This window comes from Coregonus lavaretus (genome assembly GCF_964263955.1).
Source record: "Coregonus lavaretus genome assembly, contig: HAP1_SCAFFOLD_2269, whole genome shotgun sequence".
Classification (NCBI taxonomy): domain Eukaryota; kingdom Metazoa; phylum Chordata; class Actinopteri; order Salmoniformes; family Salmonidae; genus Coregonus; species Coregonus lavaretus.
In genome coordinates, this window is record NW_028159237.1 from 11599 (window position 1) to 39243 (window position 27645).

General features: G+C 45.0%; 1 protein-coding gene and 1 long non-coding RNA gene across 2 annotated transcripts in view; both read right to left on the reverse strand.

The window, feature by feature from the left end:
• Positions 1-741: 741 nt before the first annotated feature.
• The window catches only part of LOC311123144 (uncharacterized protein), a 50167-nt gene continuing 23263 nt past the window's right edge, over positions 742-27645 (reverse strand). Inside the window, exons 7-13 of the mRNA XM_084197411.1 lie at positions 25426-25569; positions 24606-24763; positions 9801-10989; positions 9296-9364; positions 7244-9082; positions 6993-7095; positions 742-1082 (exon numbers count right to left, since the gene is read on the reverse strand). Coding sequence (XP_084053537.1) covers positions 1039-1082; positions 6993-7095; positions 7244-9082; positions 9296-9364; positions 9801-10989; positions 24606-24763; positions 25426-25569 — 3546 coding nt within the window. The 3' untranslated portion in view covers positions 742-1038. The remainder of the gene's footprint in view (positions 1083-6992; positions 7096-7243; positions 9083-9295; positions 9365-9800; positions 10990-24605; positions 24764-25425; positions 25570-27645) is intronic.
• LOC311123145 lies at positions 20539-22404 on the reverse strand. The gene is made up of 2 exons (XR_014612566.1): positions 22112-22404; positions 20539-21273 (listed from the first exon to the last, which is right to left on the reverse strand). It is a non-coding gene; the product is annotated as an uncharacterized lncRNA (long non-coding RNA).

The window sequence follows — 27645 nt, forward strand, 5'->3', positions numbered from 1 at the left end:
ATAGTTTCCTCCCCTCATTGATTTCCTCTTCAGTGATGGAGGATCATGATTTGTTTGCCGTCGCAAAACATTTTGCTATGATGTGCACCAGTGGTGTAAAGTACTTAAGTAAAAATACTTTAAAGTAATACTTAAGTAGTTTTTTGGGGGGTATCTGTACTTTACTATTTATATTTTAGACAACTTTTACTTTTACTTTACTACATTCCTAAAGAAAAGTATGTATTTTTTACACCAAATATTTCCCTGACACCCAAAAGTACTCGTTACATTTATAGGGCCTCCCGAGTGGCGCAGTGGTCTAAGGCACTGCAGTGCAGTGCTAGCTGCGCCACTAGAGATCCTGGTTCGAATCCAGGCTCTGTCGTAGCCGGCCACGACCGGGATACCCATGGGGCGACGCACAATTGGCCCAGCGTCGTCCAGGTATGGGGAGGGAATGGCCGGCAGGGATGTAGCTCAGTTGGTAGAGCATGGCATTTGCAACGCCAGGGTTGTGGGTTCGTTTCCCACGGGGGGCCAGTATGAAAAAAATAAAATAAAAATAAAATAAATGTATGTATGCACTCACAAACTGTAAGTCGCTCTGGATAAGAGCGTCTGCTAAATGACTAAAATGTAAATGTAATAACGCTTAGCAGGCCATTCACCCCAACATACACCAATCTACAACCTGCATCAAGCCATTCACCCCAACAGACACCCTTTTTAAGACCGACCACCAGACAACATAGTGTTTTTAATAAAACAAATTTATTATTTTCTCCTTATACATACATTATGTCTTGTCTCTGCTGACTGAGTTTCTCTGGTTAAATTAAACAGAAGTTTAATGATATTCAAATCCAAAAAGCAAACAAACAAATCCATTAAACTAAAATCTCTGTCATATTATATGGTGTGTGGTCTGTGTCCCTATTCCATTTCAACCAGAGCACTATGGAGTCTGGTCCAAAGTGGTGCACTATGTTGGGAAAATGGTCACATTTGAGACAGATCCAGGGTGAGGTCAGGGGTCATTTGGAGGCGGAGCCTTGGCTAGAACCTCCTGCTTGTTGCTTCTGACGCTTCAGGTAATATTTCTGGAGAGAGATGGAGGGAGGGAGGGAGAGAGAGGGAGGGAGGGAGAGAGAGGGAGGGAGGGAGGGGGAGAGGGAGGGAGGGGGGAGGGGGGAGAGAGGGGGAGGGAGGGAGGGGGGAGAGAGGGAGACGGAAGGGGGAGGGGGGAGAGGGAGAGGGGGAGATGTAAAGACATAAGGGAAGTAATTTTTCAATGAGCTTTAGTGAAATAATCCACAGAATACTAGACACAGAAACTAACAGTAGCCTATTTTCAAAGCCTATGTCAGATACTCCAGTGAGTGTAATTGGCTCCAGTGAGTCTAATTGGCTCCAGTGAGTGTAATTGGCTCCAGTGAGTGTAATTGGCTCCAGTGAGTGTAATTGGCTCCAGTGAGTGTGATTGGCTCCAGTGAGTGTGATTGGCTCCAGTGAGTGTGATTGGCTCCAGTGAGTGTAATTGGCTCCAGTGAGTGTAATTGGCTCCAGTGAGTGTGATTGGCTCCAGTGAGTGTAATTGGCTCCAGTGAGTGTAATTGGCTCCAGTGAGTGTGATTGGCTCCAGTGAGTGTAATTGGCTCCAGTGAGTGTAATTGGCTCCAGTGAGTGTGATTGGCTCCAGTGAGTGTAATTGGCTCCAGTGAGTGTAATTGGCTCCAGTGAGTGTAATTGGCTCCAGTGAGTGTGATTGGCTCCAGTGAGTGTAATTGGCTCCAGTGAGTGTAATTGGCTCCAGTGAGTGTGATTGGCTCCAGTGAGTCTAATTGGCTCCAGTGAGTGTGATTGGCTCCAGTGAGTGTGATTGGCTCCAGTGAGTGTAATTGGCTCCAGTGAGTGTGATTGGCTCCAGTGAGTGTAATTGGCTCCAGTGAGTGTAATTGGCTCCAGTGAGTCTAATTGGCTCCAGTGAGTGTAATTGGCTCCAGTGAGTGTGATTGGCTCCAGTGAGTCTAATTGGCTCCAGTGAGTGTGATTGGCTCCAGTGAGTCTAATTGGCTCCAGTGAGTCTAATTGGCTCCAGTGAGTGTAATTGGCTCCAGTGAGTCTAAATGGCCACACACACAGGAGCAGACACACACACACACAGGAGCAGACACACACACACACAGGAGCAGACAGACACACACAGGAGCAGACACACACACACAGGAGCAGACACACACACACAGGAGCAGACACACACACACACACAGGAGCAGACACACACACACAGGAGCAGACACACACACACAGGAGCAGACACACACACACACACACACACACACAGGAGCAGACACACACACACAGGAGCAGACACACACACACACAGGAGCAGACAGACACACACAGGAGCAGACACACACACACAGGAGCAGACACACACACACACACACACACAGGAGCAGACACACACACACAGGAGCAGACACACACACACACAGGAGCAGACAGACACACACACACAGGAGCAGACACACACACACAGGAGCAGACACACACACACACACAGGGACACACACACACACACAGGAGCAGACACACACACACACAGGAGCAGACAGACACACACAGGAGCAGACACACACACAGGAGCAGACAGACACACAGGAGCAGACACACACACACACAGGAGCAGACACACACACACAGGAGCAGACACACACACACAGGAGCAGACACACACACACAGGAGCAGACACACACACACAGGAGCAGACACACACACACAGGAGCAGACAGACACACACAGGAGCAGACACACACACACAGGAGCAGACACACACACACACACAGGAGCAGACAGACACACACAGGAGCAGACAGACACACACAGGAGCAGACACACACACACACACAGGAGCAGACACACACAGGAGCAGACAGACACACAGGAGCAGACAGACACACACAGGAGCAGACAGACACACACAGGAGCAGACACACACACACAGGAGTAGACACACACACACAGGAGCAGACACACACACACACACAGGAGTAGACACACACACACAGGAGCAGACACACACACACACACAGGAGTAGACACACACACAGGAGCAGACACACACACACAGGAGCAGACACACACACAGGAGCAGACACACACACACAGGAGCAGACACACACACACAGGAGCAGACACACACACACAGGAGCAGACACACACACACACACAGGAGCAGACACACACACACACAGGAGCAGACAGACACACAGGAGCAGACAGACACACACAGGAGCAGACACACACACACAGGAGTAGACACACACACACAGGAGCAGACACACACACACACACAGGAGTAGACACACACACACAGGAGCAGACACACACACACACACAGGAGTAGACACACACACACAGGAGCAGAAACACACACACACAGGAGCATACACACACACAGGAGCAGACACACACACACAGGAGCAGACACACACACAGGAGCAGACACACACACACAGGAGCAGACACACACACACAGGAGCAGACACACACACACAGGAGCAGACACACACACACACACACAGGAGCAGACACACACACACACACACAGGAGCATACACACACACAGGAGCAGACACACACACACAGGAGCAGACACACACACAGGAGCATACACACACACAGGAGCAGACACACACACACAGGAGCAGACACACACACACACACACAGGAGCAGACACACACACACACACACAGGAGCATACACACACACAGGAGCAGACACACACACACAGGAGCAGACACACACACAGGAGCATACACACACACAGGAGCAGACAGACACACACAGGAGCAGACACACACACACAGGAGCAGACAGACACACACAGGAGCAGACACACACACACAGGAGCAGACAGACACACACACACAGGAGCAGACACACACACACAGGAGCAGACACACACACAGGAGCAGACACACACACACACACAGGAGCAGACACACACACACACACAGGAGCAGACACACACACACACAGGAGCAGACACACACACACACAGGAGCAGACACACACACACAGGAGCAGACACACACACACAGGAGCAGACACACACACACACAGGAGCAGACACACACACACAGGAGCAGACACACACACACAGGAGCAGACACACACACACACACACACACAGGAGCAGACACACACACACACAGGAGCAGACACACACACACAGGAGCAGACAGACACACACAGGAGCAGACACACACACACAGGAGCAGATGTGTCTAACAGACACAGTCACTCTGTTCTTACAGACACAGTCACTCTGTTCTAACAGACACACAGTCACTCTGTTCTAACAGACACACACAGTCACTCTGTTCTAACAGACACACAGTCACTCTGTTCTAACAGACACACAGTCACTCTGCTCTAACAGACATACAGTCACTCTGTTCTAACAGACACACAGTCACTCTGTTCTAACAGACACACACAGTCACTCTATTCTAACAGACCATCACAGTCACTCTGTTCCGACACTCACAGTCACTCTGTTCCGACACACACAGTCACTCTGTTCTAACAGACACACAGTCACTCTGTTCTAACAGACATACAGTCACTCTGTTCTAACATACACACAGTCACTCTGTTCTAACAGACACAGTCACTCTGTTCTAACAGACACACAGTCACTCTGTTCTAACAGACACACACAGTCACTCTGTTCTAAGACACACACAGTCACTCTGTTCTAACAGACACACAGTCACTCTGTTCTAACAGACACACAGTCACTCTGCTCTAACAGACATACAGTCACTCTGTTCTAACAGACACACAGTCACTCTGTTCTAACAGACACACACAGTCACTCTATTCTAACAGACCATCACAGTCACTCTGTTCCGACACTCACAGTCACTCTGTTCCGACACACACAGTCACTCTGTTCTAACAGACACACAGTCACTCTGTTCTAACAGACACACAGTCACTCTGTTCTAACAGACACACAGTCACTCTGCTCTAACAGACATACAGTCACTCTGTTCTAACAGACACACAGTCACTCTGTTCTAACAAACACACACAGTCACTCTATTCTAACAGACCATCACAGTCACTCTGTTCCGACACACACAGTCACTCTGTTCCGACACACACACAGTCACTCTGTTCTAACAGACACACAGTCACTCTGTTCTAACAGACATACAGTCACTCTGTTCTAACAGACACACAGTCACTCTGTTCTAACAGACACAGTCACTCTGTTCTAACAGACACACAGTCACTCTGTTCTAACAGACACACACAGTCACTCTGTTCTAAGACACACACAGTCACTCTGTTCTAACAGACACACAGTCACTCTGTTCTAACAGACACACACAGTCACTCTGTTCTAACAGACACACAGTCACTCTGTTCTTACAGACACACTCACTCTGTTCTAACAGACACACAGTCACTCTGTTCTAACAGACACACATAGTCACTCTGTTCTAACATACACAGTCACTCTGTTCTAACAGACACAGTCACTCTGTTCTAACAGACACAGTCACTCTGTTCTAACAGACACACAGTCACTCTGTTCTAACAGACACACAGTCACTCTGTTCTAACAGACACAGTCACTCTGTTCTAACAGACACACACAGTCACTCTGTTCTAACAGACACACAGTCACTCTGTTCTAACAGACACACACAGTCACTCTGTTCTAACAGACACACACAGTCACTCTGTTCTAACAGACACAGAGTCACTCTGTTCTAACAGACAGTCACTCTGTTCTAACAGACACACAGTCACTCTGTTCTAACAGACACACACGGTCACTCTGTTCTAAGACACACACAGTCACTCTGTTCTAACAGACACACATTCACTCTGTTCTTACAGACACACTCACTCTGTTCTAACAGACATACAGTCACTCTGTTCTAACAGACACACATAGTCACTATGTTCTAACATACAGTCACTCTGTTCTAACAGACACAGTCACTCTGTTCTAACAGACACAAAGTCACTCTGTTCTAACAGACACACAGTCACTCTGTTCTAACAGACACATAGTCACTCTGTTCTAACAGACATACAGTCACTCTGTCCTAACAGACACACAGTCACTCTGTTCTAACAGACACAGTCACTCTGTTCCGACACACACAGTCACTCTGTTCCGACACACACACAGTCACTCTGTTCTAACAGACACACAGTCACTCTGTTCTAACAGACATACAGTCACTCTGTTCTAACAGACACACAGTCACTCTGTTCTAACAGACACAGTCACTCTGTTCTAACAGACACACAGTCACTCTGTTCTAACAGACACACACAGTCACTCTGTTCTAAGACACACACAGTCACTCTGTTCTAACAGACACACAGTCACTCTGTTCTAACAGACACACACAGTCACTCTGTTCTAAGACACACACAGTCACTCTGTTCTAACAGACACACAGTCACTCTGTTCTTACAGACACACTCACTCTGTTCTAACAGACACACAGTCACTCTGTTCTAACAGACACACATAGTCACTCTGTTCTAACATACACAGTCACTCTGTTCTAACAGACACAGTCACTCTGTTCTAACAGACACAGTCACTCTGTTCTAACAGACACACAGTCACTCTGTTCTAACAGACACACAGTCACTCTGTTCTAACAGACACAGTCACTCTGTTCTAACAGACACAGTCACTCTGTTCTAACAGACACACCGTCACTCTGTTCTAACAGACACACAGTCACTCTGTTCTAACAGACACAGTCACTCTGTTTTAACAGACACACAGTCACTCTGTTCTAACAGACACACATTCACTCTGTTCTAACAGACACAGTCACTCTGTTCTAACAGACACACAGTCACTCTGTTCTAACAGACACACATTCACTCTGTTCTAACAGACACAGTCACTCTGTTCTAACAGACACACAGTCACTCTGTTCTAACAGACACCTGTACCTGTGTTGTCAGTGTGCTGGGTCTGTGCTGGTTCAGGAAACGTCTGGGGCTGCTCTTCCTCCATCTCATCATCACCTCCAGCCTCATCCAGGATGACCAGAGTCTGATAGGAGAGAGGTTGAAGGATGTGGATGTAGTGCATGTTTGTGTGAGAGAGAGAGAGAGAGAGAGAGGGAGAGAGAGAGTGAGTGAGAGAGATAGATAGATCGAGATCCAAGCAGACAAAAAGAAAGCAGTAGATGTTTCCTGACCTCTGGGTTGAAGGAGTTTCCTGATTCGTCCTCCTGGCTGAAGGGGTGTGCCTCCGGGCTAGGCCCCTCCCCTCCTTCCTCGCCAACGATCTCATCCAGAGTGACCAATGCTTGAAGGTCTGCCTCAGTTATTCCGCTCTCCCGATCCCTCGCTCCCTCCTCTCCTCCCTCATCCCCCTCTCCTCCAATTTCGTCCAGAGTCACCAACCCTTCCGTATCCGCACCGACCCTCTCCCTCCCCCTCTCCCTCTCCCTCCACCTCTCCTTGCTCCTCTCCCGCTCTCTACTCCTCCTCCTCTCCTTCCCTCTCTCCTTCTCCCGTTCCCTCTCTCGCTGTTTCTCCTTCACTAGTTTCTGTTTCTTCATCAGCTCTTCCTCTTCGGCAGCGTCGTCAGGGTAATTCTCCTCTTCCTCACTCACCTCATCCAAGGTGACAAGGTTAGTCTTTTTGTGGGTACCCCACTCTGTCTCCACTGTGGGGGTCTGTACCTTTTCATGGGTTTGGGGTATCTTCTTACCATCCTTCTTTTGAAGTGTCATATTACCCTTACCCGTTTTGTAACCCTCTTTTTGGGGTTTTGAGGTACCCTTAGATTCAGTAGTATGGTTGTCCAGAGCTTCCTTCGTATCCATCTCTCTGGGTAGAGAATCTCTTCGGTCTTCAGTGTCTTCTACAGAGTCCAGTATGTGGAAAGCAGATTCTTCTTCGTCTTCGGATATGTCTTGGCGTTCCTCTAGAGTAGTTTGGAGCTCCTGGGAACCCGTAGATTCGGAGGCTGCAGTCGCCTGGTAACCCAGAGATAGAGATCCAGACTGTTCTTGAGTGTCTTGGCTGTACTCTTCTCTGTCATCCACGGTTTCGTCGAGTATCTGGAAACCGCCATTTTCTTCTTCGGGTACTTTGTCAACAAGTGATTGGGGCACCTGGTGACCGGACACTGTCTCCCCCTCTTGTAGTTCTAGGGTCTTATGAAGGTCTTGCTCCTTGGCTGGGGCAGACGGAGCAGTCCGAACAAGCTCCAGTGGACAGGCTCCATTCTGAGCCTCGGTACCCAGAATTGAGGCACCTTTTTCAGCCTGGGCCTTCTCCTCGCTCCCGTCTACCTCTGGAGGTTTTTCAGCTGTAGTCTCCATATCGCTCTCTGACCCAGCACTTTCCCCTTCCTTGTTCGCTGGCACTGCAATTTCCAACACTGACACCTTGTGGCCAGATGACGGTAATGCACCCTCTGTGTCACTTCCCTTTGTGACCACTACTTTCTCTACCGACTGAGCAGCGGATGCTTCGGCCATTGGCTGAGACAGAAGCTCCACGGGAACAGGCTCCGCCTCCACCTCGACTGTGGCGTCATCGTTGCCGACAGTTTCCTGGGTTTCTGCGGCTTCGGTTGCTACAACAGCAGAAGCGGCTGATGACCTGGTCTTGCGTCCAGAGGTGGCAGTTGGTTGAGGTTTCGCCGCATGCGTTATTTTGGCGGCTGCTGCGTCTTTTCGTGGAGTCTTCTGGCCAGGGGGGGTAGAGGTAGAAGAGGAGGGGGTGGGAGTGCTTTTGGATGGAGGTGTCTCTTTCTCCTGCTCCCGGCTACATTTCCTAGTAGAAGTTGGGGTATCTGGGGTACCCCTCTTGCGTTTGGACGATCGTTCCGACCTTTCCGAGGCCCTACCTTGGGTCTTGTGTGATGGAGATGATGGCTCTGGTGGGATGGTGTTGTCAGCCTCGTCCCCTTCCACCTCGTCCACGGTGACAAACTCATCCGTGTTGAACTGGTCCAGGTCGAAGGGGTTGGCTTCACCTGGGACGACGTCAGACGTGAACTCATCCGCCACGTAGCCGGTACCCTGTGGTATGAGAGGATGGTGAATCCATTGAATTAATCAATCGATCGTTATTCCGCCAAGTTCAACAGAAGTGCTGTAGTTTGAATCAGATGTATGTAAGAGAGCAATGCGTAAATGAAAACCAAATCCAACAGCTTGCTACAACAGATTGCAGTCGTTTGGACTCTGTACATTACTATTTGAATGGTGTATTTTTATAAATCTTATGCTCACCTTTCTCTCTGGAGCGTCCTTATATCTAGACTCACTCCTAGAGGACTGGTTCGTTTTACTGCTGTGGCTCTGTGGGACAAACAGAAACATTACATCTCAGCAATAGAAAGAAATCATGTCAACACCTCATTTAGACTTTTAACAATACCTGCACTTAAGGATATAATCTGAATATAAAAAATACATCCACCATCACTCCTGATTTCTCCTTCTCCTACTTTGTTCCTCTCTGCTCCTCCCCCTACCCTCCTCCTCTTACTTTGTTCCTCTCTGCTCCTCCCCCTACCCTCCTTCTCCTACTTTGTTCCTCTCTGCTCCTCCCCCTACCCTCCTTCTCCTACTTTGTTCCTCTCTGCTCCTCCCCCTACCCTCCTTCTCCTACTTTGTTCCTCTCTGCTCCTCCCCCTACCCTCCTTCTACTACTTTGTTCCTCTCTGCTCCTCCCCCTACCCTCCTTCTCTTACTTTGTTCCTCTCTGCTCCTCCCCCTACCCTCCTCCTCTTACTTTGCGCCTCCCCTCCTCCCCTCTCCTCCCCTTCTTCTTGGCGGGGCTGCCGTCCCGTCTGCTGTTCCTGCGGGAGCCAGAAGAGGAGCTAGAGGAGTTGCCGTGTCTCGACGTCGGAGGACCCTGCTCTTCCTCGGAGGCCGCCCGCCTGCTTCTATGCCTGGAAGAGTCTATCCTTTCTGGGGAAGAATGGTCCCCGCGCCGGCCTCTTCCTCCATAGCCTTCGGACTTCCCCTGGTTCTTCTCTGGTTGTCCAGAGCCTGAAGGTGGTTTCTTTGCTCCTTCTGTCTGTGTTGTGGTCTTCTTAGCTGGTGTGGTTGGAGGCTTTTTATCTGTCTGTGACTTCACAGGTTGTGGCTTTTTTTTCTTGTCGAAAACCGCAGGTCTATTTTTCTCCTCTTTTTGAGTCTGCGTTGGCGTCACGGTCTTCTTCTCTGGTTGAGCTGGGGCCTGGTTCAGTTCTCCAGCCGGGGTCTTGGTCTCCCCCTTCTCCCCAGCTACGGGGCTCTTCTTGTCGGATAGAGGCTTGGCCTGGCACCCCTCTCCCTGGTCCTGTGTCTGGTTCTGTCCTTGTTCCTCAGCTAGTCTCTCCATGCGGTGTTGGTGCACTGCTGCCTCCAGGGCCTTGAGGATCTCCTGAGTTACCGTTGGGAAGTCTAACGGTTTGTCTTCACCTTTTACCGACACCGGGAGAGCTACGGGGACAGAGGCTGAAGTTACCGGTGTTTGTGCTGGTACAGAAGCAGCAACACTGTCAGAGTCGACGGGATTGATGACATCATTAACGTCAACATTGTTGGTAACAGCGTGATTGGTAGCGGTTGCTATGGTTTCTCCATTCTTGCAATCCCGTTTAGCGGCTATGACAGCAACGTTTTGGCTTTGGCCGTTGTTGGTTGTCATCGGGTCAACAGGTTCCATGTTGACTTGACTTGGTTCTGTTGCGGTCACGGTCATCATGGTTTCATTGACCGCTGTAATGACACCACTACCCTGTTGTGTGACCTCAGTTAGAACTGGTTTGGGTTCAGCTGTGATCTCGTTGGTCGAGACGACGCCGTTGCTGCTCTGGGTTTCCATGGCGACCTCTTCCTCGGGAGAGGACATGGTAACCGTAGGTTCCTTGTTTTCGTTCGCACCTTTAGCTACAGGCTTCTTGCCTTCGACCGCCTTCTTCTTGGCTTTGGTGCTGAAATGACACAAATAGGCATAAATTAAAGTAAGTGACGTTGACATGCACACCAAGTCTATCAGTCTAAATGTAGGAGTACAACATAATGGCCAGGAGTTGTTCCCTGAACAGGAAAAACTCTGGGCCCTAGTTGTATCCAACAGGGACATATGTAGACGGCTAGTAGAGGGCTTCACGGGTCCAAAAAGGACCTGGGGCTTTCCCATCAGGACCTGGGGCTTTCCCATCAGGACCTGGGGTATCATGAAAATATATATATAAAGTCCCGTTCTGAACGGACCCGAGGACAACTAGACACGCTCCATATAGACCTGATGGGATCCAGACCCAGTCTGATCCAATCCCAGTGAGGGAAACAGCAGAAAAGTCCATTTTTAATCTACTTTATGAACCGGAGCTGATAAAGCACGAGGGAGAGGAGGTAGAGAGAGAGAGGAGGGAGAGGAGAGAGGAGGGGGAGGAGGGGGAGGAGAGAGAGGAGGGAGAGAGAGAGGTGAGAGAGAAGGGAGAGGAGGGAGAGAGAGAGGTGAGAGAGAAGGGAGAGAGAGAGGAGAGAGAGAAGGGAGAGGAGGGAGAGGAGGGAGAGAGAGAGGAGAGGAGGGAGAGAGAGAGGTGAGAGAGAAGGGAGAGGAGGGAGAGGAGGGAGAGAGAGAGGAGAGGAGGGAGAGAGAGAGGTGAGAGAGAAGGGAGAGGAGGGAGAGAGAGAGAGAGAGAGGAGAGAGAGGAGAGAGAGGAGGGGAGGAGGGAGAGGAGGTAGAGAGAGAGGAGAGAGAGGAGAGAGAGGAGGGAGAGGAGGTAGAGAGAGAGGAGAGAGAGGAGGGAGAGGAGAGGAGCTAGAGAGATGTAACACTCTAGCAAGGGGCCGTGCTGTGTGTGTAGGCTACTGAGTGTGAGCGAGTGACACAGGGAACAGGGAGGGAGAGACGCAACCAACCAAGCAGACTCGCGCTATAGTAGACTAATAGCTGCCATAGCTAGGTTATTTATTATCTAATATGATTACGCAGAACCGGTCTTGACAGCATCAAACCGGGAGAAGCTAAATAAGCTATCTAGCTAGGCTAATTGAGGCTGCATGGGCTTTCTTTCTCGTCCTACACAGTTACAAACAACAACTCCATTCAGAATATAACGTAGCAGCCTACCTGTTGGCTTTTGGTCATGGTAACCTATCCCTCTCCTTTAACTTTTAACTCCATCTTCCATTGATTAGATATGCCCTAACTGAGGCTCTATGACTGGCAACAGCGCTGGTGGACCAATTGTAAGCTCCCTCAAAACATCTGTGGCATTGTGTTGTGTGACAAAACTGCACATTTTTTTTAAAAAAGTGGCCTTTTAATTGTCCCCAGCACAAGGTGCACCTGTGTAATGATCATGCTGTTTTATCAGCTTCTTGATATGCCACACCTGTCAATCCATCCACCTATCTTGGCAAAGGAGAAATGCTCTAACAGGGATGTACACAAAATTGTGCACAACATTTGTGAGAAATAATATTTTGGGCGTAAAGAACATTTCTGGGATATTTTCTTTCAGCTCATGAAACATGGGGCCAACACTTTACATGTTGTTTATATTTTTATTCAGTATATATATATATATATAAACATATATTTTTTTTTCATAAACATTAATTATCCAAACCACAATCTAGCACATTTTCATTTTACCGGTAGAATCGTGAAGTTTCAACTTCCTGTGTATTCGTCTGCTCATAGTGAACCACAAAGTCTGGCATTCCTAGCGAATGCAGATACCACCCGTTAAGGTACAGTGCATTCTGAAAGTACTTTCCCACATTTTGTTACATTACAGCCTTATTCTAAAATGGATTCAATTGCTTTTTCCCCTCCTCATCAATCTACACACAATACCTCATAATGACAAAGCAAAAACAGGTTCAGAAATGTTTGCAAATGTATAAAAATAAAAAAAACAGTTACCTTATTTACATAAGTATTTAGACCCTTTGCTATGAGACTCGAAAATGAGCTCAGGTGCATCCTGTCTCAAGAAAGGGGAGCCATTGAAAGGAGTGATGACTGGGGTAGCAGTAAATGTAAAAGTGGACCAACTGAAGGGGAAGATTCCCAGTGTTTGTGATGCTCGTCATTTGGTGCGACACAAACAGGGTGGCGAGAGTGGGGAAACAGAAGAGTCATTGTCTGTTCTTTTGAGTTTTTGAAGTTGAGTCTTTGCCTGACAAAGTGAAGTTAGGATATTTACATTTTAGTCATTTAGCAGACGCTCTTATCCAGAGCGACTTACAGTTAGTGAGTGCATACATTTTCATACTGGCCCCCCTGGCCCCCCGTGGGAATCGAACCCACAATCCTGCCGTTGCAAGCGCCATGCTCTACCAACTGAGCTACACGGGGATATACGTTATCCTGTACGAGCTTATGTGTCAAAAACATTACGATGTTACAGGTGTCAAACTTATGGGCATGTGGCAGCAAGGTGTGAGAAGTGTGCAGAAGGGCATGAGACAAAGGAATGTGTAGCATTGGAGTAAGTAGTGGTATGTGCTAATTGTAGGGGTGCCCATGGGGCTTGGGGATCAGAAATGTCCCGTGCCAGAGAGGCAGGTTGAGGTTTCCAGGGTTAGAGTAGTGCAGAAGTTGTCATATGCTGAGGCAGGGAAGAAAGTAGAGGAAGATGGGTCAAGGAGGAGGAGTGGTGTGAGTAGTAAGATTGGGTTTTTAGCATTTATACCAATGGTTATTAATTGTACTGCAGGGATAGAACGTAAGTCGAAGAAAATTGAGGTTGCGGTGGCAGCTGCAGAGGTATTTGGGTGTGCGAGACTTGACATCAGAAGAGTTACAGGGAGTGTTAAGTGGTGATGTTCCATCATTTCAGGTTGAGGGCATGAGGTAGGAATTAATATATTTAAATAGCGGAGTAGTGTGGTGTTAATTATTAATAATATTTTTTGAATTTGTGAGTGTAGTGTTAGATGGTAGGGTATTTATTTTATTTTTCAAGCGAATATATAAGGGAGTTGTACTCCAGTCCACTGGTGGCGGTAATGCAACAAAATTGGATGCCAACCCGCCGTTAAACATAATCGAAGAAGAAGGTGCATCCAGTTTCCATTGATCATTCTTGAAGGGGTCGGGATACATTGTAGATGGGGCATGCTCACAACTTGGACGAACACCACACAGCAATCTAACAACTTCTGTAAGCAATACTTTTTTTTTGGGGGGGGGACAATGTTTTTCCACTTACGTTTGTCATCATGCCTGTGCTAATTACAAACAAGAGCGAAAATGAGTTATCTTTAACCGTTCTACCTACCAGAGATTTACCCCATCAAGAATGATGCGCTTTATGGTGACCAAAGACTATCAGATTTTCAGGCTGGGCTGATGGGGAATCCATTTCGACGACAGCTGAGAAGTGATCCGATACGAGACAAATCATATAGCCATCTTTTTTTGGTATACACACTGTCAATCAATGCATGCCATCACACGAGTCACTGCTAGATTGGTAACTACCTTCAGCAGGGTAAACATGTTTGTTCGTTCTATCTTTGATTGACTTTAGCTAACGTAAGCTAGCTAATGTTAGCAAATAAGTGTAGTGCAAATCGGCTAGCAATCTACTCATTTTTACGTTTTTAGTCATTTAGCAGACGCTCTTATCTAGAGCGATTTACAGGAGCAATTAGGAGAAATTAGGGTTAAGTGGTCCTCTGTAGCTCAGCTGGTAGAGCACAGCGCTTGTAACGCCAAGGTAGTGGGTTCGATCCCCGGGACCACCCATACACAAAAATGTATGCACGCATGACTGTAAGTCGCTTTGGATAAAAGCGTCTGCTAAATGGCTTATTATTATTATTATTATTTAAGTGCCTTGCTCAAGGGCACATCGACATATTTTTCAACCTAGTCGGCTCGGGGATTAGAACCAGCGACCTTTCGGTTACTGGCACAACGCTCTTAACCACAAAACTACCTACCGCTACTCCACCCTTGTCTGGAAAACACTCCGTTACTAAAAAATCAAATTGTCAATATAGCTAACTCACTCTGTGTTGGTAACATTAGCAATGATGAATGTGCATAAATCGTCTATGGTTGGTGAGTTGGTTCTCAGCTGGATAGTAATCTTACTGCCAATTTAGTGACGCTAGCTGACAGCAAACTGACAATATTGAAATGTCCATGTATGGTAAACTAACCAGTCTAATAGAGATCTATACAATTAGTGGGGTGGGTAAATTGTGTATTTTGTTGTACAGAATCTGATTCCACCAACATGCTCTTCTAATCCCTAGCTCTGCAAAAGGTGAAGGTAATACATGTACTGTCTAAACCAGTGTTTCCCAAACTCAAAGGTGAAGGTAATACATGTACTGTCTAAACCAGTGTTTCCCAAACTCAAAGGTGAAGGTAATACATGTACTGTCTAAACCAGTGTTTCCCAAACTCAAAGGTGAAGGTAATACATGTACTGTCTAAACCAGTGTTTCCCAAACTCAAAGGTGAAGGTAATACATGTACTGTCTAAACCAGTGTTTCCCAAACTCAAAGGTGAAGGTAATACATGTACTGTCTAAACCAGTGTTTCCCAAACTCAAAGGTGAAGGTAATACATGTACTGTCTAAACCAGTGTTTCCCAAACTCAAAGGTGAAGGTAATACATGTACTGTCTAAACCAGTGTTTCCCAAACTCAAAGGTGAAGGTAATACATGTACTGTCTAAACCAGTGTTTCCCAAACTCTAAGGTGAAGGTAATACATGTACTGTCTAAACCAGTGTTTCCCAAACTCTAAGGTGAAGGTAATACATGTACTGTCTAAACCAGTGTTTCCCAAACTCAAAGGTGAAGGTAATACATGTACTGTCTAAACCAGTGTTTCCCAAACTCAAAGGTGAAGGTAATACATGTACTGTCTAAACCAGTGTTTCCCAAACTCAAAGGTGAAGGTAATACATGTACTGTCTAAACCAGTGTTTCCCAAACTCAAAGGTGAAGGTAATACATGTACTGTCTAAACCAGTGTTTCCCAAACTCAAAGGTGAAGGTAATACATGTACTGTCTAAACCAGTGTTTCCCAAACTCAAAGGTGAAGGTAATACATGTACTGTCTAAACCAGTGTTTCCCAAACTCAAAGGTGTGCACGTTTCGGTTTTGGCGGGATTAGACATTATGCTTCAAGCAGATAACTCCTGAGGAGCTGAATGGGGTCACAGTTTATTTCACATGTTTTTTGTTTCAAATTCCGGTAGTTTACCAGGATTTTTTTTTTTGTGGCTTGTCTAACTAGCTCGCTACCAGATGTTTTAAAAACAGCTATATTTCAAACGAGATGACAGCATGCATGAATGGTTTTAGCTTCAATTGTTTTTATTTTGGCGATTTAAAAATATTAACTTGTTCTAAACCATGACTAAAATATTGGCATTGTAATGTACGTCGACAAATTAATTTTAATGTGCAACTGTCGATGCATAACGTTACTAGGCTACTTAAAAAAAAAAAAAAGATTAATTAATCAAATTAAATGTCCAGGTTGAACGCCCATATGTAACGTTAGCCTAGCTCGGCCATAGCCTTTCTCTGTTCTGCTAGCCTACTGCTTACTTGTGGTAACTGCACCTCTTCAGCCCTTTAAAAAGGTCTACTGGTATTTTAGGCACGATTTACGATTGAGTTGAGCGGCTCCCTTTTCCGGTATTTAAATGTATGCACTCACTAAGTCGCTCTGGATAAGAGCGTCCGCTAAATGACTCAAATGTAAAAAAAAAAAAAAAAAAAAAAATGTGAAAGAGCGATTGAGGTGCCATTTCTCAATTTCCCATACACAACAATTCATACTGTGTAAGAACTGTCTTCAACAAAGGCGTGTTGCCCCTACGTCCCTTCCATAAATGGTAACACCACAACCATGTATTTCCAGGAGACCTTCTGCAAGAGGACCAAACAGTTGGTGGTTGACGCCCCACACCACTTCCTGCAGCAGTCTTATCCAGCTGGCCGTTCACCGCAGACAGGACAAGGCCATAAGCACAAAGAGTCTCCGCTTCCCCTGCCCACCACGCCAACACCAGTGTCCCGAAGCCAGATAAAGGACTATGGCTGCTTTAACACAGGCATCCCAATTCTTCCCCCCCCCCCCCCCCCTACTAAATTGGTATTTTGACCAATAAGAGCTGATGTGATTAAGACCAATTAGTGGGGGGAAAAGATCAGAATTGGGCTGCCTGTGTAAACGCAGCCAGTGTGGATCAGCATAAGACCATGTAGAACAGGGGTCTCCAACCCTGTTCCTGGAGAGATACCCTCCTGTAGGTTTTAACTCCAACCCTGTTCCTGGAGAGATACCCTCCTGTAGGTTTTAACTCCAACCCTGTTCCTGGAGAGATACCCTCCTGTAGGTTTTAACTCCAACCCTGTTCCTGGAGAGCTACCCTCCTGGAGGTTTTAACTCCAACCCTGTTCCTGGAGAGATACCCTCCTGTAGGTTTTAACTCCAACCCTGTTCCTGGAGAGATACCCTCCTGTAGGTTTTAACTCCAACCCTGTTCCTGGAGAGATACCCTCCTGTAGGTTTTAACTCCAACCCTCCTGTAGGTTTTAACTCCAACCCTGTTCCTGGAGAGATACCCTCCTGTAGGTTTTAACTCCAACCCTGTTCCTGGAGAGATACCCTCCTGTAGGTTTTAACTCCAACCCTGTTCCTGGAGAGATACCCTCCTGTAGGTTTTAACTCCAACCCTGTTCCTGGAGAGCTACCCTCCTGTAGGTTTTAACTCCAACCCTGTTCCTGGAGAGCTACCCTCCTGTAGGTTTTAACTCCAACCCTGTTCCTGGAGAGATACCCTCCTGTAGGTTTTAACTCCAACTCTAACCTGGTTCAGCTTATCAACCAGCTAATTATTGGAATCAGGTGTGCTAGATCAAGGTTGTAGTGAAATCCTGACGGTAGCTCTTCAGGAACAGGGTTGGAGAGCCCTGATGTAGAACGACCATAGATCAAATAAATATGGATATTTTCCATCTTCAAAATGTCTTGCCTTTATGGACTCAGAATATATTTACATAAGCTGTAGCATCAAACATATGCTAGATATTAAAATAATGTTTGTACAATATTTAACCCTCCTATTATGTTGTGGGTCAATTTGACCCGTTTCCACTTTTGCGTTGTCTAAAATACTAGTTAACCACTCTTTTTCGCCATGAAATTACATGACTTTTCCTCATTTAGGGTCATGAACCTAACTGCAAAATGTGGACACACTGATGTGTTGTGGAATGTCTGTGTACATTTTGTATACAAACATGATGTTGTGGGTCATTTTGACCCGGAGGCTTTCATGTGTATATATATTTGCACAGGTGCAAAACAAAAAAGTGTCTTTGATTTATTTTGTTTTGACTGGTCCTGGTTGCACTTTTAGAATTGTGTTTGGGTTAAAAAGGGCTTTCCCAAGCTTCTCCTCAGTGTGAGAGCAGCAGGTCCCTGACACAGACACTCAAAAATGAGCTCCAAAAGATTTTCAATCAATGAAGTCTTATCACAAATTCTGGACTGTGACAGTGAAAAAGAAGAAGAGGTTTCAGAGACAGAGGATATTTCAGAGATAGAGGACAATGCTGTTGATGATCCAGATTTTGTCTTCATTGAAGAGGATTCAGAGGAGGAGTCTGCCGTACCATCCCCTACATCAGATGAGAGACAGAGCATGCAACAAGCATCATCAAGAGAAGAGAAGACATGGAAGTCTAAAGATGGTCATATTGAATGGTCACCGTCACCACAACGAGGTCAAGGTAGACTCTCAGCTTCCAATGTAATAAAAATGGTTCCAGGACCTACACGATTTGCTGTCACTCGAGTCCATGACATACAATCAGCTTTTGAGCTCTTTTTACCCCAAGCAATAGAGAAGATTGTTCTGGACATGACCAACTTGGAGGGGAGCCGTGTGTTTCAAGAGAACTGGAAGCCACTGGATCGGATTGACTTGCATGCATACATTGGATTGCTCATATTAGCTGGAGTCTACCGGTCAAACGGAGAAGCAACGGCCAGCCTGTGGAATGAAGAGAATGGAAGGCCAATATTTCGGGCAACAATGTCTCTACAAGAATTCCACAATTTCTCGGGTGATTCGCTTTGATAACCGTGATACCAGACCGGGTCGACGTGAAAGAGACAAACTAGCTGCAATCAGAGATGTATGGGATAAATGGGTGGAAATTCTACCGTTACTGTACAATCCCAGTCCTCATGTTACAGTTGATGAACGCCTTGTTCCATTCAGAGGACGTTGTCCCTTCAGACAGTATATGCCAAACAAGCCTGCAAAATGTGGCATCAAAATATGGGCAGCATGTGATGCCACATCAAGCTATGCATGGAATATGCAAGTTTACACTGGGAAGCCACCCGGCGGAGTGCCTGAGAAAAACCAGGGGATGCGGGTGGTGCTGGACATGAGTGAAGGGCTGCAAGGTCATAACATCACGTGTGACAACTTCTTCACATCCTACCGCCTTGGTGTTGAACTACAGAAGAGAAAGCTGACCATGGTTGGAACAATCAGAAAAAACAAACCTGAACTTCCCAGTGAGCTTCTGAAAATGCAGGGCAGAACTGTGCATTCCTCTAAATTTGCTTTCTCTGAAAATGCAACTGTTGTTTCATACTGCCCAAAGAAGAACAAGAATGTTCTTGTAATGAGCACAATGCACAAAGATGCATCGCTGAGTGCAAGAGAGGACATCAAGCCACAAATAATACTGGACTACAATTCCACCAAAGGAGGAGTTGACAATTTGGATAAAGTCACAGCAACATATAGTTGTCAGCGCATGACTGCCCGCTGGCCTTTGGTGATTTTCTACAACATTGTGGATATGTCTGCTTACAATGCCTATGTCCTGTGGACTGAAATCAACCAGCAATGGAATGGTGGCAAATTGTACCGACGCCGGCTTTTCCTAGAGGAGCTCGGCAAAGCTCTCATCACTCCCAAGATCCAGAGGAGAGTCCGGCCTCCTCGGTCGACAGCAGCTGCATCTGCCGTCCAGAAAATTCAAGCTGGACCATCAACACATGCCTCCAATCAACCAGAAATGGATCCAGTGGATACAGGCAGTGGCAAGAAACGGAAAAGATGCCAGCTCTGCCCCCCTCGACAAGACAGTAAAACAAGCACCACTTGTGTAGAATGCAATAAATACATCTGCAGAAAGCACACACACACATTGTGTTCAACATGTAGAGAGAAAGACTGAAGGGATAATATGGACCAATAGGGGGGGAAAAAACCTACTTGGGGAAACTGAAAAATCTTGTTTGTGAGAAAGGAAATATGTTTAACAAATAGTTCTTAAATATTGTTTAAAAAAAATAAAAAGTATTGTATTTCTTCTTTCTGAAATGTCTGATAAGACAAAATAAAGTTGTTTCTGTTTTTACTTAATTCTTTGACTGTCTTGAGTGTGTTAAAACTGTGCGGGTCAATTTGACCCGTAACATAATGGATGTCATTTTTTTCCAGCAACCAAGAACGTTATGGTGAAAGTAACACAACATTTATGTACAGTTCAGTGTGTCTGAGTGCATCTCTGGTGCGGAGAACTGTAGCTACAGGTTGTTACACCAGATGTGATTTACCCAAAGATTTGCCGACATCTTGTCTATTTCAATTCTTCTCTCATTGATGGAGACAGGTGGGTGTCCACGTCATGATGACAGAGACCTATCTTGATATAGACAAGATGGCAGTGTAAACATTGTTGGATTACTTCATGGCGCAAACATTTTTTTTTTTTAAATAACGGAGCATTTTCTAAATTCAAACTGATCCCCTTATGAGACTCCTGTTTCCCCGAATCGAGGACTAAGGTTGGTCGAAAATTCTCCGTGCTACACCAAACAGTACCTATCCTGTAACTTCCAGCAATGGATATCAACATTATTTGGTTAAATCACATTAACAAATGTAACAATCTGTAACTAAGAAAAAAAACTGGTGGTCATGATGAAATTGCCATTCACAAAGAAACATACAGTATTGATCAGTGTGAGTAAAGTTCAGGGAATACTTGTAAAGCTATGGTAGTGTTGTCATGATCAAACTGCCATTCAGCTCCTCGTCTGCTTGAAATCCAGCATAATGTCTAATCCCGCGAGAAGATATACAGTTCATGGGATACAGTTCTGCTACAATGACGCGCAGGCAAAGGAATTCTGTTTCTGCATCTAGAATCCACTCCAAGAGGAAGGCCAGGCACCATGGTATTGTCTGTAAGACACAAATAAATAAACATTACTGTTGTAGTTTGAATGACAGTTTAATGTGCCAGCATAACATCAATATTAGGGTAGACTACTTGACCATGCATGTGCAGGCACATAGATAACATTTATCACCAATATCTGGCCTAATAAAAATGTGGCATAACTCATCTTTTGCAGTGACCAGACCGTACAAATGTACCTAGGCAGACAGACATGGCTGGCATGCTTAGGCAAATATTTTTTTTATAGTAAAGCCAGCTTCAGTTTAAGATATTCACAACAATAAATGGTATTATTGTTTCTCCTCACTGTTTGCTAGTAAAATTAGCTAGCTTACTGGATATACAATACTGTTTGGAATCCTATCATTTTGTGCGATTGGTAATGATTATTACCGTGGATGCATTTCAATGTCAACTCGTCAATTACGTTACATAGCTAGCTAGTAAAATTATTAAGTTGCCGATGTTACAAACGCGAGGCTTGGCGCATAACACATTTAGCAGGCGCCAGGCTAACTAGCTACCCAATTCCAGTCGTGCTAATGTTTGCTGGTTAACCTAGCTTTAGTTGGCTTGTTGTAATGTTGTAGCTTGGTGTTTAGTAGCCATATCTACGATACAAAAGATCTGATTGTAAAACCTTTTCTATTTTTAGTTATAGATATGGCTACCGGTAGTTGTTAAGCTAACTTCGCTACCTACGTTACCAAACAGAAACATAATTACATTTCCCCCCACCGTAACATAGTAGTATGTTAACCAGCAATACACAATATGGTTTTCAGTAGATAAACTAAAGTTAGCTAGCTAGCTAGGTGGCTTGCAGGAAAAATAACTTACTTAGCTAGGCACCGTATTTGTCATCTGCCCTCTTGGTGCATCGGCTGTCGCTGATCTTCTAACGTTAGCTAAATCCAACTCTTTGTTTTTCCAATCCTCTTCGCTATATTCCCGGTTGAAACATGTATTGGTTGAATGTCACCGTGTAGCTAATAGAACATTATTTTTTTTTTTAAATGCTCCATGGTCGAATTTGTGTTGATGAGTGGAATCACTTGAAGCCATTGTGGTCTGGTCAGTTCTTTCAGTTTTTCCCCAAAGGATTGTGTTGTTAGAGTCCACCTCCTTTTCATTAAAAAAAGCCCGCCTTGGCGGAGGGACGGGGGCCAGAGCACCAAGCACCGGCCAACACAAGCTGTAGTCTTTCAGACACTGGAAAATGTTTTGTCTGCTTGTATATTTAGCAATGAATCTGCAGATAGGAACATCGCTGGAAGACGCACGATGGCTAAATCGAACAAGGACAACCATATCTACACCCACAAAAACGTTTAGTGTGATCAGTATCACAAAGCCTTTGCGAAATGCCACAAAAGCAGGACTACATTTATTTCTAGAGCTCCCCCACCACCACCAATCAATACACCGGAAGCCGTCATAGGGTGTATCCTTCAGCGTGCCAATCCCAGACCTGCCTTCCTCCTGGGCAATTACATGTGAAACACATCTCACTGTCCTAGAAATGCCTCGAGACATGATGATAACAAGCCCAGATTCCCCTAGGGTGAAATTGCACTTTAACTAGTTATATCATACTGTATATACACTGAGTATACCAAACATTAGGAACACCTTCCTAAACATGGGATGCTGACCCATGTTGGCTCCAATGCTTCCCACAGTTGTGTCAAGGTGGTTGGATGTCCTTTGGGTGGTGGACCATTCTTGATACACGCGTGAAAAACCCAGCAGCGTTGCAGTTCTTGACACAAAAATATACTAGTTAACTAATTATACACTGTATGAGTTAACTAATTATATCATACTGTATATGTTTAGCGTCTGCTAAATGGCATATTATATTATATGTCAACTAATTATATCCTACTGTATATACTAGAGCTAACTAATTATATGCTACTGTAAATACTAGAGCTAACTAATTATATCCTACTGTAAATACTAGAGCTAACTAATTATATCCTATTGTATATACTAGAGCTAACTAATTATATCCTACTGTATATACTTGAGCTAACTAATTATATGCTACTGTAAATACTAGAGCTAACTAATTATATCCTACTGTAAATAATTGCGCTAACTAATTATATCCTACTGTATATACTTGAGCTAACTAATTATATCCTACTGTAAATACTTGAGCTAACTAATTATATCCTACTGTATATACTTGAGTTAACTAATTATATTCTACTGTAAATACTAGAGCTAACTAATTATATCCTACTGTATATACTTGAGCTAACTAATTATATTCTACTGTAAATACTAGAGCTAACTAATTATATCCTACTGTAAATACTAGAGCTAACTAATATTATCCTACTGTATATACTTGAGCTAACTAATTATATTCTACTGTAAATACTAGAGCTAACTAATTATATCCTACTGTATATACTAGAGCTAACTAATTATATCCTACTGTATATACTAGAGCTAACTAATTATATGCTACTGTAAATACTAGAGCTAACTAATTATATCCTACTGTATATACTAGAGCTAACTAATTATATGCTACTGTAAATACTAGAGCTAACTAATTATATGCTACTGTAAATACTAGAGCTAACTAATTATATCCTACTGTATATACTAGAGCTAACTAATTATATCCTACTGTATATACTAGAGCTAACTAATTATATGCTACTGTATATACTAGAGCTAACTAATTATATCCTACTGTATATACTAGAGCTAACTAATTATATCCTACTGTATATACTAGAGCTAACTAATTATATGCTACTGTATATACTAGAGCTAACTAATTATATCCTACTGTATATACTAGAGCTAACTAATTATATCCTACTGTATATACTAGAGCTAACTAATTATATCCTACTGTAAATACTAGAGCTAACTAATTATATCCTACTGTATATACTTGAGCTAACTAATTATATCATACTGTATATAGTTAGTGGCAATATGTAATTTCAAAGTTTAAGAAGCGGTAGATGTGTTCTATTTCTGTGTGTTCTATTTCTGTGTGTTCTATTTCTGTGCTTCCCGTTAAGTTTTGTTGTCTTTTACTTTTGGTTTTGTACACCAGCTTCAAAACAGCTGAAACAACATGTTTGTTTATGGAAAATATATCTCACAGCGGTTTAGATGGTACAATGATTCTCTACACCTACACTAGCTTATTTCTGTCACAAACTGAAAATTAGGCCAACTATGAATTTTAGCAACCAGGAAAATGGTGGAGTGATTTCTGCACAGTGCAACTTTTAACTAATTATATCATGCTGTAATATAGAGTTAATTAAATAAAGAAATGAGTTGCTGATGTTCTTACTTTTCAGCAGTAGACTTCTTGGTTTGGTTCAGTTCCTTTGAGTCCTCCAGCAGAGCATCTTTCTCCATCAGTATGGTGATGGTCTGGCCTTTGATGGTCAGGCTCGTACAGCTAGCCAGCTTCTTAGCATCCTCCTCCCTCTCAAACAACACTGACGCCTGGAGAGAGGGGGATGGAGGGAGGACAAACGGAGAAAGAGCTACATTTATTAAGACAAAAAATAATGAAGTGCGATGAAGAGAAGGAGTGGGGGGGAGAAAAAGGAAAATAGATGTATTTGTGGCGTCTATGCATTTAGAGATGTATTTGTGGCGTCTATGCATTTAGATGTATTTGTGGCGTCTATGCATTTAGAGATGTATTTGTGGCGTCTATGCATTTAGAGATGTATTTGTGGCGTCTATGCATTTAGAGATGTATTTGTGGCGTCTATGCATTTAGAGATGTATTTGTGGCGTCTATGCATTTAGAGATGTATTTGTGGCGTCTAGGCATTTAGAGATGTGTTTGTGGCGTCTATGCATTTAGAGATGTATTTGTGGATGATTAGTTGTGTGTAAGTTGAATGCACCAATTTGTAAGTCGCTCTGGATAACAGCGTCTGCTAAATGACTTAAATGTCTATGCATTTAGAGATGACGGGGCACAGCGACTGGGGGTCATCAGCAAGTGGAAAGACTGGTGTTTGTAAATACCTGGTGTATGGCCTTGAGTAAAATGAAAAATCAGGACATTGAACTATAAGAAAGATGGGGGTTTCGGGGGGGACTCAGGTTTTGGGTAAGGAACATAACATCTAACGGCTGGTTATATGGAATACCTGCTGTATGGGCTTGAGCTGGATGACGTTGTTGATCTTTCCGAAGGGTTCTACGGCCTTGACCACCTCATCGTGAGCTGTGTGTTGGGGAATATTCTTCAGTCTTAACAGTGCGGAGGTCCCTGGTGCTCCCTTCTTCTTAGTCTAGAGAGAGCGAGAAAAGAGCAAGAGGAGACAGTTATTGTTAGCGAGCTGTGTGTGGGGGGGATATTCTATAGTCTCGTTAGCGAGCCGTGTGTGGGGGGATATTCTATAGTCTCGTTAGTGAGCTGTGTGTCGGGGGGATATTCTATAGTCTCGTTAGTGAGCTGTGTGTCGGGGGGATATTCTATAGTCTCGTTAGTGAGCTGTGTGTGGGGGGGATATTCTATAGTCTCGTTAGTGAGCTGTGTGTGGGGGGGATATTCTATAGTCTCGTTAGTGAGCTGTGTGTCGGGGGGATATTCTATAGTCTCGTTAGTGAGCTGTGTGTCGGGGGGATATTCTATAGTCTCGTTAGTGAGCTGTGTGTGGGGGGATATTCTATAGTCTCGTTAGTGAGCTGTGTGTCGGGGGGATATTCTATAGTCTCGTAAGTGAGCTGTGTGTGGGGGGATATTCTATAGTCTCGTTAGTGAGCTGTGTGGGGGGATATTCTATAGTCTCGTTAGTGAGCTGTGTGTCGGGGGGATATTCTATAGTCTCGTTAGTGAGCCGTGTGTGGGGGGGATATTCTATAGTCTCGTTAGTGAGCTGTGTGGGGGGATATTCTATAGTCTCGTTAGTGAGCTGTGTGTGGGGGGATATTCTATAGTCTCGTTAGTGAGCTGTGTGTCGGGGGGATATTCTATAGTCTCGTTAGTGAGCTGTGTGTCGGGGGGATATTCTATAGTCTCGTTAGCGAGCCGTGTGTGGGGGGATATTCTATAGTCTCGTTAGTGATCTGTGTGTCGGGGGGATATTCTATAGTCTCGTTAGTGATCTGTGTGTCGGGGGGGATATTCTATAGTCTCGTTAGTGATCTGTGTGTGGGGGGGATATTCTATAGTCTCGTTAGTGAGCTGTGTGGGGGGATATTCTATAGTCTCGTTAGTGAGCTGTGTGTGGGGGGGATATTCTATAGTCTCGTTAGTGAGCTGTGTGTGGGGGGATATTCTATAGTCTCGTTAGCGAGCTGTGTGTGGGGGGATATTCTATAGTCTCGTTAGTGAGCTGTGTGTCAGGGGGATATTCTATAGTCTCGTTAGTGATCTGTGTGTCGGGGGGATATTCTATAGTCTCGTTAGTGAGCTGTGTAGGGGGATATTCTATAGTCTCGTTAGTGAGCTGTGTGTGGGGGGGATATTCTATAGTCTCGTTAGTGAGCTGTGTGTGGGGGGATATTCTATAGTCTCGTTAGTGAGCTGTGTGTGGGGGGATATTCTATAGTCTCGTTAGTGAGCTGTGTGTGGGGGGATATTCTATAGTCTCGTTAGTGAGCTGTGTGTGGGGGGATATTCTATAGTCTCGTTAGTGAGCTGTGGGGGGATATTCTATAGTCTCGTTAGCGAGCTGTGTGTGGGGGGATATTCTATAGTCTCGTTAGTGAGCTGTGTGTGGGGGGGATATTCTATAGTCTCGTTAGTGAGCTGTGTGTGGGGGGATATTCTATAGTCTCGTTAGTGAGCTGTGTGTGTGGGGATATTCTATAGTCTCGTTAGTGAGCTGTGTGTGGGGGGATATTCTATAGTCTCGTTAGTGAGCTGTGTGTCGGGGGGATATTCTATAGTCTCGTTAGTGAGCTGTGTGTGGGGGGGATATTCTATAGTCTCGTTAGTGAGCTGTGTGTGGGGGGATATTCTATAGTCTCGTTAGTGAGCTGTGTGTGGGGGGGATATTCTATAGTCTCGTTAGTGAGCTGTGTGTGGGGGGGATATTCTATAGTCTCGTTAGTGAGCTGTGTGTGGGGGGATATTCTATAGTCTCGTTAGTGAGCTGTGTGTGGGGGGATATTCTATAGTCTCGTTAGTGAGCTGTGTGTCGGGGGGATATTCTATAGTCTCGTTAGTGAGCTGTGTGTGGGGGGATATTCTATAGTCTCGTTAGTGATCTGTGTGTGGGGGGATATTCTATAGTCTCGTTAGTGAGCTGTGTGTGGGGGGATATTCTATAGCCTCGTTAGTGAGCTGTGTGTCGGGGGGATATTCTATAGTCTCGTTAGTGAGCTGTGTGTGGGGGGATATTCTATAGTCTCGTTAGTGA